The 14,621-nt window shown below is 39.3% G+C and overlaps 1 protein-coding gene across 1 annotated transcript in view; it reads right to left on the bottom strand.

Moving 5' to 3' along the window:
* Window positions 1–890: 890 nt before the first annotated feature.
* Window positions 891–14,621, bottom strand: part of pde1a (phosphodiesterase 1A, calmodulin-dependent) — a 40,151-nt gene continuing 26,420 nt past the window's right edge. Inside the window, exons 5-16 of the mRNA XM_005942351.3 lie at window positions 14,050–14,116; window positions 12,574–12,690; window positions 12,334–12,474; window positions 11,912–12,012; window positions 11,265–11,390; window positions 10,490–10,591; window positions 8,172–8,292; window positions 7,439–7,520; window positions 6,714–6,834; window positions 5,504–5,688; window positions 4,130–4,294; window positions 891–4,050 (exon numbers count right to left, since the gene is read on the bottom strand). Of these exons, the coding sequence (XP_005942413.1) occupies window positions 3,998–4,050; window positions 4,130–4,294; window positions 5,504–5,688; window positions 6,714–6,834; window positions 7,439–7,520; window positions 8,172–8,292; window positions 10,490–10,591; window positions 11,265–11,390; window positions 11,912–12,012; window positions 12,334–12,474; window positions 12,574–12,690; window positions 14,050–14,116 (1,381 nt within the window). The 3' untranslated portion in view covers window positions 891–3,997. The remainder of the gene's footprint in view (window positions 4,051–4,129; window positions 4,295–5,503; window positions 5,689–6,713; window positions 6,835–7,438; window positions 7,521–8,171; window positions 8,293–10,489; window positions 10,592–11,264; window positions 11,391–11,911; window positions 12,013–12,333; window positions 12,475–12,573; window positions 12,691–14,049; window positions 14,117–14,621) is intronic.

Here is a 14,621-nt window from a genome sequence, read left to right as displayed (position 1 = left end):
CAAAGGAGAACACTTGTTGGCCAGGTCTTACCCTATTGGGCCAAGCCAGGTACAGCCATCCTGTGGTCCCACACCCACAGAAGATGCTGCAGGGTTTAGGTGCAACGTGACTCAGACAGCAACCAGTGGTCTGATGGTCCAGTCCTCATTTACTGAAATTAGGTCCTGGATCGTGGAATGTCACCTCTCTGGCATCTCGATACGGGGGAACGGCCTGTTTAAGGGCATGGCAAAGAAGTCCACACTTTGGCTAGGCCACTCCAAAAACCCTCATTTTACTTTATTTTTTGACCCATTTTTTAACCAGTGGACTCACTGCTGTGTTTCACATTATTGTCCTGCAATAACATCTAACTGTACCTGAAATTCAGGACACAAACTGGTGGCTGGATGGTCTCCATAAGGTTTTTCTTTTAGCTAGTTGTCCAGGTCCTGGAGCAGCAAACCAACCACAGACCATCACACTACCACATCATGTTAGACTCTTGGTATGATGGTGAAATGGTAGTTTTACACCAGATGATTTTTTTTTTTTTTTTACTTTTTAAATTTCTATTTACTCAGGTTATCTTTGTCTAATGTTAAAATTTGGTTTTAACATTTAAGTTTGACAAAAGACTAAGAAATGAGACTGGTGAAAAATTTCACAGCACATTAGTAAATAAGGGAAAGTATAATAGGTTGATTTAGTGGATCTTTAGTTTAAAATCTTTTTTTACTTTAGTATTATGTTTTGTTTTTGTCTTTGAAGTCACTTAATATGCATGCACTGGACAGAAATGGCATTCCTGTAGAATGTCCATATAGTGAAAGCAGATACCAGAAGTTCAGATACAGGTCTGTTGACCACCAAATGTAAACAACAAAACTGAATAAAATCAAAGACAGAGCCAGATTTGTGAATGTTTAATACAATAATACAGAAAACAGCTGTACAGTATACAGTGCACACTCTCACACTTTCTCTCACACAAACTCACACTCAAAATCTCATCCACACACAGAGTCAAAGAGCACACAATAACTATAGCACACATTGCATTAACAAACACAGTGCTCACAGAATCTAAAGAGCTTTGACTTTCGGCCATTTTGGCTCCGGCCTTTGACTCGTTGTCCATTGCTATAGAAACTGGTGTTTCTCTTGTCACCATGTTGATTCTATGGCACTTTTCTTTATTCACAGCCAGGTGGAGCAACAGGGGCCCAGCACAGGAACAACAAGAGCTGCCTGAACTCTGGGCTCCTGTCGATTTAAAGGTAAATCTTATTTATTTACTCATGATCACACTTCCGTGGACTCAGTGTTCATTATCATTTTCCATCAGAGTGCTCATCTCCACAATCTCTACAACGATGGAGAGTACAGTGTAATGCTATCCTATGGGTATATTGGCCCAGAATACGATAAGATGGCCCATGTTTTGTTTTTTAAAAAAAAGGTCACATGTAAACGTGTAAAGAAATTCACACCGATTCACTGCTGCTGCTCTGCTCTCTGTGTGTTCAAACTGCCACTGTGTTTTGTTTTGATTTTTACTGCTATTAGCCATGGAAAAGGTAAAGCCAGCTGAATGGCAGTCATAGCTTTTTAGCTCCCGTATGTAACATTTTTCAAGTGAAACAGACTCTTCAGTCAGGGCTCAGATACAGATTTGGGATCAACCGTTTATTACAATCAGTTGTAACACAGAACTGACTCTGATTTGATCCTACAGATGAGCTCTGATGTCTTTTTTGGAGATTGCAAAGTACTTGGTTAGGCTCAGCAGCCAGCAAATCCCTCATTAAATCTTTGTTAATCTTTAGCTACCAAGCCTCTTGCCTTGGAGCTAATCCTTTCTATTAGCTTTCTTATGTACAGCTCCCCCCTTCACCTTCTACCTAACCAGTAAACATTTTAAAAGATACTAATTAAATAAGCAAATTCAATATCAGCCTCATGTCAAAAGTGGAAAAGAAATAATAAATTACATGCTGTTTCCATGTAGTGTATTAATAGAATATTGTTTAATGTTAAACTAGAATTTGTTGAAATGTATACTGTCAAATGTGAAAGCAAGAACATGTGATATTTTAGATTATTCGAGTGTTGAGCAGCAGCTCATGACAGCTGTCAAACCATATTCTGTGATCTGTGAGATCTGTGAACTGCAGCAGAGCAGCAACTAGGTCACCTGCAGGTAATGTTCACTACATTGTGCACGCAAACATTAGTTATGCATATAATACAAAGTTTAATTTAATTTGTATTACTTTGAGGAGGCATGTTAGACAGCAGCAGAAAAAGTCAGGGCGGGGTTAATGAATATTATATCATAATATTCATCACGTTGTAATTGAGATTTGATAAGAAAATGAATTGAGTGATTCGGTTTCAATAAAATGCTCTTGAATCAAATACACCACTAATGGTGTAAACAAGCTGTGAATAACATCCACACTCTGTCCTTCTACACAAGGGCTATATGGTTTTTTGCTTAGCTACATTTAACACTAAGCTAATTAAGCTTGTGGTATGATTTCTATAACCAAACTGAGCTTGACAAAACATAAATAACTGACATTTGAGATTACATTTTTGTACTGTGCATTTAAAAAGCATCGTGACTGACAACACTTCCTGTCTCTGTCGCATGTTAGTATTTAGGACAAATATTACAGTGTAACCAGGACTGCAAATATTCACTATATCCAGGTCTGTAGTTGCCTCCTTTTATGTTACGTTAAAAGACTGCATACAGGAGACCTCCATTTGGTATATATTGCTAACTTGTTAGCACTGTAAATTGACCAATGCAAGTAGGTCCATGGATTTTTCCTTTGCAAATAAACTGAAAAATTTCATAACTTGTACATCACTTTCTACAATGTAACATTTGTAATGTCTTCTGTACAAAGTGCTGGGATATTTTACACACCTGGTAGTCTACAGCTTCTCTAATAGCCATCAGCTATGCTATCAGAATGCTAATATGCTGTCAGTGATAGTGGTAATATACATAAGTTTTGTTTGTGTAATGCTTAAGGTTTATGGCATTTATGGTTTATCTTAGTTTCGCTCTCTAACATTTGCTAATTAGCACTAAGCACAACTTGCAGAAGGGTACTGGGCATCAACCACCTGGCACACATTTTGGAAAGTTTCTCGGCCGATGCTAGTGCAAGACCAAAAGTTAGAGGTTCCAGTTTGCTGAATAACTGCTAACATTTTTGCCCCAAAAGCGTTAGTAATGGCCAGGTATGGTTTAGCCCCAAAAAATAGCCTAAGTCGTGCATGCCAGAAGAAATAATTCTGTATGGTATTAATAGTCTCAGCATAGTCAATTATGCCAATATGCAATTGGCCCCATTTAGCTTGCTACTTAGGCGGTACGATAAACAACTGCTGCAACATCATCCAACATGTTTTTGTTTGACATCATGGGTAGAAGTGTGAGATAAAAAGGAGTAGGAACAAAGAACAGAGCAGCAATCACTTTTCACGCTCATATTATAAGTTTAAAACATCACACCTGTTGTTGTGCTCAGCTGCATTAACAAAACCTCGACAACTGCTTCTTAACAGCTCAGTTAATTATTATTCCTAACAGACATTCAGTCTCCCATCTCCCTGAATAGGGTTTTTAAGCCGCTCCACACTCTTTGGTTTTGACCTACCTGCCTCTGTTTTTAAATGATGACATCTATTTCACAGACAGCATTCCTCTGAATCTCTAATAAAATCACAACACATTTTCACCACTGTTAATGGGCCATGAAGCTGCTAAGAAGCTGTTATCTAATGAATCTTTTCACTCTGAATGTGATATTTTCATGGTCAGTTGTAAAAAAAATCCCCAAAAAAACAAAGGTCTAGTGGCCCTTTTCAGTCACTGAAGGACCACTTAGTCAGCTGCTGTGTTTAAACAGAGAGTGTGAACTCTGCACGGCAACACCCTGTTGCCAGGGTCGTCTGCCACAGTCAAATACTAGTGGTACGTTTGGCAGAGGGCAGTCAGGCGTTTTCAGGCACTTCATCATCTTCTTTCTCCTCCTCTGGGGCCTCCCCTGTAAAGGTTACCACAGCTAAAGGTGAGTTTGAGGGTTAAATGTCAGGAAGTTGTTACGTTTGTTGTCAAGTTCATACCATTCAACATTTGGTCTGGTGACTTGTCATGAGATTCACCAGGAGGTGAGCAGTCAGAGTTCTGTGGCTGATCGGCAGTGGGTCCATCAGGAGTACGATGGCTGGTTGAGGCATGTGATTGGAGGTCCACACTTTCTTTTTCTTCTTGCGCCTTGCTGGCTAGCTCTGTTCACAATAGGCAAACACAGGAAAATACATAAATTTTCAACTGGGAAAATTTTTTTTTCCATCAAATCTGGGGATCTTCTTCAAGCCTGGGCCCTTGATGGTTTGAGACTCTTAGCTGTTTCTAGGACTAGTGTTGGAGAAGTTTACACTCAGTTCAGTGTTTTTTGCATCTGATATTTGGTGGATATTTACATTAATGGCAAAGCTTGTGTGTAGATACATCACCACAACAACCTGACTGGCAAATGTTTCCAATATCAGAATCTATCTCAGAAGATGAGACACTTTCCCACTATATTACATTCCCAGTATATTAGATATGATATGTGGTACTAAGCCAAAAATCACACCTAACTCAAATGTTGACTACCCAAAGGTAAACAGGTGGCACTTGCACAAAACTTTAGAAAAAGGTGGACAAATCTCAGTTCAACAATTGAACCTCTCACTGTATTGTGATCATGTCAACAAGGAAAAAATGACTTCGCAGTGGAAAAATATCGATTTTGTTGGGATATTTATCGGCAGCACCGTTATTAAATTTTTTTGTCTTACAAATTACAGCAGTCCACAGCTGAGTGTGTGAAACAAGCACAACAAGGCTAAAAGCACAAAGATGGTAGCTTATATTAAAATAAGGGTACAATTTTCTCAAGAGCATGTTTTATAAAATTGCAGACAAACATTTTCTCCAAAGAGTGTGAGATTATTATATTATCTGCCACGTTAGACCCCTAATTAAAGATTGTGAAATCATTATGTAGTTTTAGTTTGCATTATTCTCCTGACTTAGAAGAAGGTGATAACTATTACAGTTATTAAACTGATTTGTATTACATTAGACTGCTGATTTATTGTGAATGAATGATATTGTTTTATGATGCATTATACTGCTGAGGTATACGTATTGTATGGAATAAAAGATTGTTGATTGAGCATTTATACACCGAGTATTGTCTTTCCTTCAGCCCAAAGATCAAAAGAATTGGGAGAATTGAACAATTGACATTTGTTACACTGAAAAACATCTCGTTTTTTGAGAAATCACTTATAGATTGTTGGATGCTTTGTCTTATAATAGTCCAAAAGCGCAAAGCAAAATAATAACACTCCAAATAAAACAATTTTTTTCTAAATTTGGTTGTAGAAACTTTACCTCGAATGATTCTGAGTTTCTTGAATATTTGTTTGTGACTGTATGTGTACCGTGCACAGATAGTTCTTTCCATCTGTCCTTGTTGCTGGTAATGACACCAGAGAGGTGCAGCTTCAGTGCCAGCAGATCAATGGCTGTCAGGGAAAAGTCCATCTGTCCATCATCACTGTTCCCATGGCGAACACTACTGTGTCTCTGCACTGACTCCACGGTAACTGAACCACTTCCTGTTAGACTGAAACAGAGAGAGAGGTGTAAAGCGATGAGAGGGACTGCCTTTTCCACCTTGGATGTATTAATGTATTAAGGAAAATTCCATATTGCATTGATTGAATAAAACCTGGTGAATGAGCAATACTTTTTTCCTACATGGCCAAAAACTTTACATTTCTATGAGAAAAACAATGTTACTTGATTTTGTGCAGTGATGACCTGCCCTCACACACCGATCAACATATGCTGTAGTCGAGGCATTTCCTGTGGACATTTAGCTGATTTAAGGTTGGGACTGTTACTGGTTGTTGTACCAACAAGTTATATTTTACCCTCTTTGCCCACTATGTAGTCTTGAAGAAAACCAATTACTATTTGTGTCATGTATCTGTACATCGTGCTATGTACAGGTGTGCATCCATGTCCTGCATGCAACTCTCTCCCTAGTTTCCTGTCAGTTCTCTGTACTAATAAAGATTGTATAATAAAGACAAAAATGGCAAAACAAAAGAAACCCAAATAAATCTTTTTTTTTTTTTTAAGAAAAGAATAAGTAGTTGTACAATTGAGTGATTAGACTGGGTTTCACAGTTTCTGGTCTAAGACCAGCCTATTTTCAATGATTTTTCATCCAAAATCATCAAGTATGAATAAAAATGACTTTATGCAGTGTTGTAAAAACAATTACAAGTTTGTACAACCAGCTTCTGCAGCAGTAACTTACAGTAATAATTATCTGTATGACTTTATCAGTTTCTCACATTGCTGTTAATGTATTTGAGTCCACTATACTTTATAACATTGCTTTAGTTGACTGAGGTTTGTGGGCATCTGTTTATGCACAGTGCCACCACAGATTTCAATCGGGCTGAAGTCTGGACTTCCAAAGACTTGTTCTGATGTGGATTAAGAGTTTCAGCTGTTATCAAGTCTGTTGCTTCTCTTTTGTTGTGGTTATTCACTGAGGAATCGTTCATGTTAAAAACCTTGTGTCTAATACACATGTTGAATAAGTCACTGAACTTACAGCAGTAATAGCAGCAGTACCTGGATCTCCTGTTTCCAGTCTCTCTGGCCTTCCTGTCCTCTTCTATTAGAGGACCAATCACTTTCTCTGTCGTGTCAATCAGTACACTGAAGGTTGGCTCCACAATGAAGTCTATGAAACCTGAATCCCAAGAGAAATGTTAGGATAATAGAAGAAGAGAGAGCAAAATATATAACAAGCGCATCTGTTACGTGTCTGCAGGCTGCACGTTTTCTTTCCCTCTCCTTTTGTTTGCCACTCCCTTAGGTACGCAGACTGCAGGCTGATGTCTTTTTGTTAGAAACACTAGGTAAGTAGGTTGATGCCACCCATGTAATTTTGAGCTTGTTTTGAGTTGAGGTTTAGGGTCTTTCCCCCCTGTTTTTGTTTTTCTAGGATAATAGCTCAGCTAAGTTTTGGTTTTGTATTTTTGGTGGGGTTTTTTGGCACAACCTAACGGTCCCTTTCTCCCCCACATTTGTTGTTTGAATTTGGGTTACTTATTTTGTGAGAGCGCTGCGATTAAACTTTTTTTTATAACACCTGTACCAGGTTTCCAGAGTCGTTGTGTCATCCTCTCCTGCCCTCGAGGAGACGTAACAGCATCATTACTAATAATAACTTAATACTGGTTCTTTTTCTTATAATAAATCACTACCAGATAGTAAACATGAGAATAAAGTTTCAACAGCTGTTTGCAAATCCAGCACAAGTTTATGAAGTCCTTTCTCATTGTGACTCTTACCTATCTGAGACTGGGCAATCATCGTAGCTTTACGGTCACAGAGAGGAGAAAACGGGAGCCCAAGTTCAACCTCTTTATCTCCCTGGAAACAATGTAGAAAGTGGGACAATATAACACTGTGTCTTCAAGTACTCAAGTTAACTTTATGGGATTTGCATTCAGTTTCTGCTTAAGCCTTAAGCAATAAAACACAATGGAGACATCCTCCTCATGGAAATAAGCTAAAATATCTTCATCATTACAACATGGGCAATAGAGTCTTTCAGTGTTTCAGAGTGCTTCAGTGATAACACAAAAATGTATTCTTACTGATACAAGTTGACTGGAATTCGTTGGGTGGACTCAAAAAAGTTAAGTGTTGTATAACAAAACAAACAGCTCTGCAGCACCCAGGTCATCACCTGTAACTGTTACAGAGCTCATACAGTTTCTAGTAATAATGTCAATTATGTCGGCTATGACAACTGAAAAAGATTTTATTAATTCTAAATGGCTAATTAGGCTAACGTTGCCTTTATTTGTTAATGCAGCAACAATTAGCTAATTTTTCTTTACTGGTTGATTTATTTTTAACATGGCACCAAATTAATTTTGCAGTAGGCATTACAAAGAGAAGGGTATCAGAATTCTGTGTTATTATATGGAGAAATCCTGTTTTAAAGAACCTTCTAGTTGATTTTAAAGTCCACGAGCATCCTCACAAATGAGAACCCTCACTGTCAGATGTTTGTACCTGTCTAAAAAATTCCTCCATCAGACTGTGGGTCCAGCGGTAGTGCAGTGGCCATGCTTTGGCTGGATGGCTGATGTCTGCAGCATGAAGCATCAGAGACAAAACCTTCACTTTGTCTATACTGGAAAGGAAAAGGAAACAAAATCATTTCATTAATATCCATCAATCAAAAAGAAACTATATTACCTTGACTAAAAAACTGAGCATCTACATTTTTGGACCTGTAGAAGATCAGCAAAAATGTCTTTTGAGAATGACTTGTGAAGGAAAGAAACTGCTCTGCTACAGCTTCCCATATGTTATGTGAACAGTGCTGTGCCTTTTTGTATTTTGATCATATTGTGCAGACTGTACAGTTCTGCCCGCTGCTGCAGCAACAAAAGCAGAACCAGCGTGTTGACAGGCTGATGACAGCGTCTTCCCCCAAAATCCATCCAAGCGTGAGCTGAGAATCACGACAGCTGCCAGCACCCCCTCCATACACACTCAGACACGCTTACACACAGAGACACACAGATACACATGGACACACCTCCGCAGGTCCAGCAGGACTGACAAACATAGAGGAGATACTGGACTCTGGTACTATTCCTGTGATAGCTCCTACAGGAACGCACAGGGCAATCTGGTCCAGCAGCCTGCAGGAGCTTATGTTGGGCCTTTTCACCACACTCCCACAGATGATCTGGTCGTCTCTGTCAGATAGACTAGCCTTGCACAGTCTGCCGGAAAATCTTTTATGAAACTGCAGAGGAATCTAATTTTACATGTTTGAGTGGGAAAAGTCATTTTTGTGTGAAGAATGAAAAGTATTTGTAGTTCAGAGTATCAGCGGGTTTAGAAATGGTAAATATTAGATTTTTAAGATGAAATTGAAGAACTCTATTTACTTAAGAAAGACAGAAAGACATGTTTTCACTTAGAGAATTTTATTTACCTAAAAGGTTCTAAGAAGTCTTACAAAGTTCAGGGTTAAATTAGCCAGAGGCTCGATATAAAACAATGTGGTGACCTGAGACAATAGAAAGCGAACGACAACTTCAAGAGACAACAGCCGAAACAACCATCAGTGTACAAGAAGTGGGCCTACTGGAGAAAAACCTTTTCTACACCTCTATAGTGAGCCACTAAAGTGACTACCAGTGAGAGTGAAAAATATTGTTGACTGACATACATCAGCCGGAGCATCTGCAGGCGACCAGCTGTCAGCTTCAAAGCAATGTGCAACAAGCCTTACTTAATCTTTCTAATCTCCAGCTCAGGGCATAAATCTGGTCACAAAAGGAAATCTGAGAAAAAGATGAGTTCTCCTATTCACTTTATCAGTCTACAGTCTCAGCTTGATAGTTTAGCAACATATTGAATACAACATGATGTTCATTTTGTAAATTATCAACTTCATCAGAGGGGAAAGGGGGATGAAGGAGAGTATGCCTTACTTCCCAGTGTGACTTCCCAGTGATTGACTGGTAATAGCTACTACACCATGTGTATGTCTTGGTTACTATGCTCAGCTGGAGGTTTTAAGACAGGACCTCACTAACAAATGGGTGACATGATGGTGGCACCTGTTTGCTAACACAGGAACTAATTTCATGCCATCGACACAGCACCATCTTAAACATAATTAGCTGCTACATCTGTTGCAGTGTTAGCTTTCACAGCTGTAAGCCGACCGTTATCGTGCGCTTTCCTCCACCAAACCTAAGCCAACAAATAAGAGATATTTTTCACGGCACGATTTTATAACTAAAGGCTTTCAGGTTCATCGTTTCTTCCAATGACAGACTGCAGACATTCTAAAGTGATATGAGCCAACATTATCTGGAGTCACCAATATGTTGTACAAACTAACCAAAAACATTATCTATAATATCTTATCTGCTAGCAGGACCCTCTCCTGAATCAATTTTATTGGCAATCAAGAACTCAATTTTGCATGTGGTAGAAATTAAGGATCTGCAAATATCCTGTTTAATAGTACAATAAATTGACTTTTTCCAGTTTGCCAGTTACACAACATTTGTGGCCACAGCAGGACATGACATGTTATTTTCATGTGGTGGAAATAAACTGATAGAATGAATCTGTTTCTTTTTACTTTTCCATCTGAACTGGAAAAGTTTGGTCACATGCATACATTTATGCAAAATAATATATTTATTTATTAAATAAAGTTGTGGAAAATATGAAAAGTACACAAAGGCATGGATACATTATGTTTTGTTAACAAAACATAATGTATCATTGGCTATCACTGATCTAATGATAGCCAGTTACAAAGGTCAAAGGTCACTAATAATGGCTAGAGTTCTGACCTGTGTGTCTGTGTTAGGGCATTCCTCATGGTCTTGATCTGCTGGAAATGACAGGACATGTCTGTTGACATCACCATCTCTATCACCAGAGACCTCAGCTCCCTATGAAAAATAAATAAATAAACAAACACATCCAGTAATCACCCATCAGTTCTCATCAAAGAGCCCACACCTCTGAAAGTTTGTCAACTTGACATTGTCGAGACGCTGTGGGAACTCAACTTCTTTTGGGTTCAAAAAACAAGTCAAGTAAATAATTAAAGTTTAGGATTAGGCATTGATTTTTGGTTAGGGTTGGGTAAACGGCTAGGGAAAGCATTATGTCAATGAGATGTCCCCACAAGGATATGAGTACACACAGTGTGTGCGTGTGTGTGCGTGTGTGTGTGTGTGTTCACATATATCATGCCAGGTTGGGGCACTAACCAGACTTCACACTAACACACGAGGATCTGTGTCATCATGTGATGAAAACTCTGTTTCTGAAAAACAATACTAGCTGCATAGAAAACACTTTAACCAAGGAAACATATTTAAAATATTTTCAGTCACCTAATTTTTACAGAATCTGCTGGGAATTCTGTAAATGTCATCAGAACAGTAAGTATTTTAAAATAGCCCTTTCTTTGTCTCTTAGAGAATGAGTTCTGTACATCAACACAAAGGACACAAGGTGGAGTTTTGTATGTAGTTGTGATGTCAAAGCTCAGGGTAAGAGCATTTAGGTGCATTGAGATGGAAGCACAAACATCAAGAATTGGCAGTAAGGGCAAACCTCCAGTCATCTTTGTTCAGGTTGACCAGGATATTCATGTCTTCTTCGGCCATCAGCCTGTAGGCAGCGCTGACATGATAGTTCTCCAGCACTGACCTGTCATTGTACAGAATGGCCACTTCTGACCTGACAGACAGACACAACATCCAATCAGATATCTTCTGCAGTTTGTATACAGAAGCCGCAACATCAGCAGGTTTCCTGTTGTTCCCCTACTTAAGATTCACATCTATTCTTTTAATATTTTAAACCACACTTGCTGAAATTTTTGAAAAAAAAAAAAAAAAAGAAGGGTGGGGGGACTCCAGATGAATCCCACTGTGTTATTCCTAGCGCTTCCTTAAACCTGTCACCATGCTTTTGAATCAAGCATCTGGAACTCTGTTGGATGAATTCACAACTCACCCAATGAACTGGCAGATTCCCATTGTTTTATTATGTAAGATAGATGTTTTTCATGAGTCTTTAAACACAGGCCTAATTCATATGTTATGTACTACATGACAAACTTTATATTGTTAACTTTATATTGTGTTTAGTGTTAAATGTCAAATATCAATTATCTTAAGTTAATTATCTTGAGAAAAACTGTCCCTGTCAAATCAGATCCCCTGATAACCTACATGAAGTGTTACCATCTACATTACCTGGTGTGGATGTGGAAGTTGTTGGTGGTTCCTGTGTGTTCAAAGTCGTGAATTGCTGCGGCAAAAACCATTGCAAGAATTTCCAACTCGCTCAGCCAGTGCTGCACACACACACACACACACATCATTAGTTAGCTTCTATAGACAACTGTCTTTGCAAGCCATGTGCAGGCAAGCACAGTTGCACAACAAGATTGTGACAAAATGATATCCACATAGGTGTTTTTGAAAATCTACTTCTGTCTTTGTGTGGGCTAATTTAAGGTTTGGACATCAGCAACGTTTTGGAAAATGAGGACATGCGTGGTCCTAGGAAAGACTGTTTGAGGATTCAGCTTTTAAGAATCTGGTTTAGGTTAACAGCAGTGTAAAGGGATGCCAGAGGTTCCCCACAAAAAGATGTGCACGTGTGTGTGTGTTACCATCAGTCCAGTGTGTAGCATCAGGAAGTGGGCAGTCTGAGTGACATCAGCGGCATGAATAAGGTTGTGGTAGGGGTTCCTGTGTTTGCTGTAACCGTTCTCAAGCGCTTCAACAAACTGCACCAGAGCCTGCACAGGAATCTGAACACAAAACTGTAAGTTAGCACAAAGACTAAATGTACTTTCCCCTGTATTAAGTTCGCCCACCACCAGATTTGAACAAAATTAAACTGCGAGTACCCTGAACCTGTTGATGAGGTCATAGCGGGTCAGAAGGTCGTAGACTAGGAACTTGAGGGCGTGCTCTCCTGTGGCCTCGTGGAAGGCAAAGACATCAAAGGACCACTGATCCACCTCCTGAGAAATGCATCAACAAATACCATCTCACATGTAAGGTATGATTACAGCAGGGGGGTGTGACATAAAGCTGGTGAGACCTTAGTGAAATGAAGATTTCTGCCAGTAGAGGGCACTGCCCTGATAATGTTTGCTCAAACAGGAAGGATCTAAAACTCAGATTCATTTTCACATTTACTTACACAATTACATTTAAAGCCTCTCATTGGGTCATGCTTTGCATCATGCAAGAAGCGTGGACTAGAATAATTCAATTTTTTTCTAAGTTTGTAGACAACAGGAAGTGCAGAGGAGGAAACATATCATTAATGTACTAAATCTACATTGTCCTTCACCACAGTGTCTTGCCTTTCTCCACTTCCTTCATTTATTGTTTATCTCCTCTTTTCCTTCTCTGCTTCGTTTTTTTGTCTATATTTCATTTTCATGCCTTCCTTCCTAATAACCTCTTACTATCCAAAGCACTTCTGTTTCCTGCTTTCAGTCACTGTTTTTGGTTTTTCCACCCTTCTTTTCTTTATCTTACTTTCTTTTTTCCCTGGTAAGCTATCCAGGCTGTACCTCGCCTTTTGTCCTTTGACAGCTAGGACATAGGCTCCAACACCCTCCCCCAATCCTGACTTGGACAAGGGTTTAAAAAGGCTGGTTGGCTAGCTGGCGGGATGGATGGATGTTTTATTAGCTCCTTTTATTTCCGCCTTCCCTTTACAGCTTTACCTTTTTCTTGTGCTTCCCCTCATACTCTTCCCAAATCCCACTTTTTCTTCTCTTCCAAATGTCCTCTCTTATCTCCTTTCATTGCTATATCTTTACTTCATTCCTTTCCTCCCAACCAGGTCCTCACTTCCTTCTCTGTCTCCTTTATCATTACCCCTCTCAGTCTCTCTCTAGCGTCTCCTTTCCTTTTTGCAATTCGTATTTCTTTCCTACTTCCTGTTCTTCCTCTTGTTTTCCTCTCACTTTCTTCCCCTTTTTGTCTATTTCTTATTTCCCATTCCCAAGTCCTCCCTGACTCATTCACTCATTCATTCCTCTTTTCTTTTCACATTGCCTCCTTTCCATTTCAACTACCTTACTTTTTTACCCTCCTTGTCATTCTCACGTTCCTCTTTTCATCATCCTGGATTGCTTTTCCCTGCGTTTCCTACCTTCTTACACACTTTCTTACCTCTTCCAGTCTTTTTATCATTCTTTATTTTGTTTCATTTTTTGTTTTTCTCTCCCTTCATTTCCTTTTAAGGCTCTGAACTCAGAACTCTTACTGAAAAGGTTTTATTTTTTTTCAATTGCTAATCAAACGCAGGTTTAATACAATAAAATGTCACCTGCTGCCAGTGGGAACGCAGCAGTAATTTTTACCTTCAGAGCTGTCAAAGCTGTGGGAGGATAGGTCAGACCAGCCATGTTGGACGTCCGTCTGTACATCCTGTTGTCACACACACAGATAAAAATATCACGCACTAATTTCACACATTGATACAGGCAGTGGCATGCATATAAACACTCCCCGCACAGACCCCCTCCAGCCACCCTCCTCCACAGTTTGTGACCAGGATGGATTGTTTGTTGTCATGGTAACCGTATTCTAAACACACACACAGACACACAAACACTCAAACACTCACAGACACACAATGAGCGCTGCTTCGGTGCAGCAGATATTTTTTGATTTCATGCGTCATTAAGCTGCAGCAGATGAACTGATACCGTTCTATCACTGCGAGTCATTTACAATATAATAATAGTGGACTTCACAGTTTCCCTATATGATCTCCATCCCCAGCTCTCTTGCAGGCTAACATTGTTACACTTCATGTTGGACCCTTTAATCACATCTGCGGTGGAGTCAGCCGGATGTTCTGCCGTTTATTTTGAAGAAAATCTATGACTGTTCTCTGTTCTGTCTGCAGGTGTTCCAGATTTCTGCTGCA

Source organism: Haplochromis burtoni, unplaced genomic scaffold (genome assembly GCF_018398535.1).
Source record: "Haplochromis burtoni strain Fernald_Lab_line unplaced genomic scaffold, NCSU_Asbu1 Contig_337, whole genome shotgun sequence".
In the NCBI taxonomy this organism is placed as follows: Eukaryota; Metazoa; Chordata; class Actinopteri; order Cichliformes; family Cichlidae; genus Haplochromis; species Haplochromis burtoni.
This window is presented reverse-complemented; position numbering and strand designations above follow the sequence as displayed.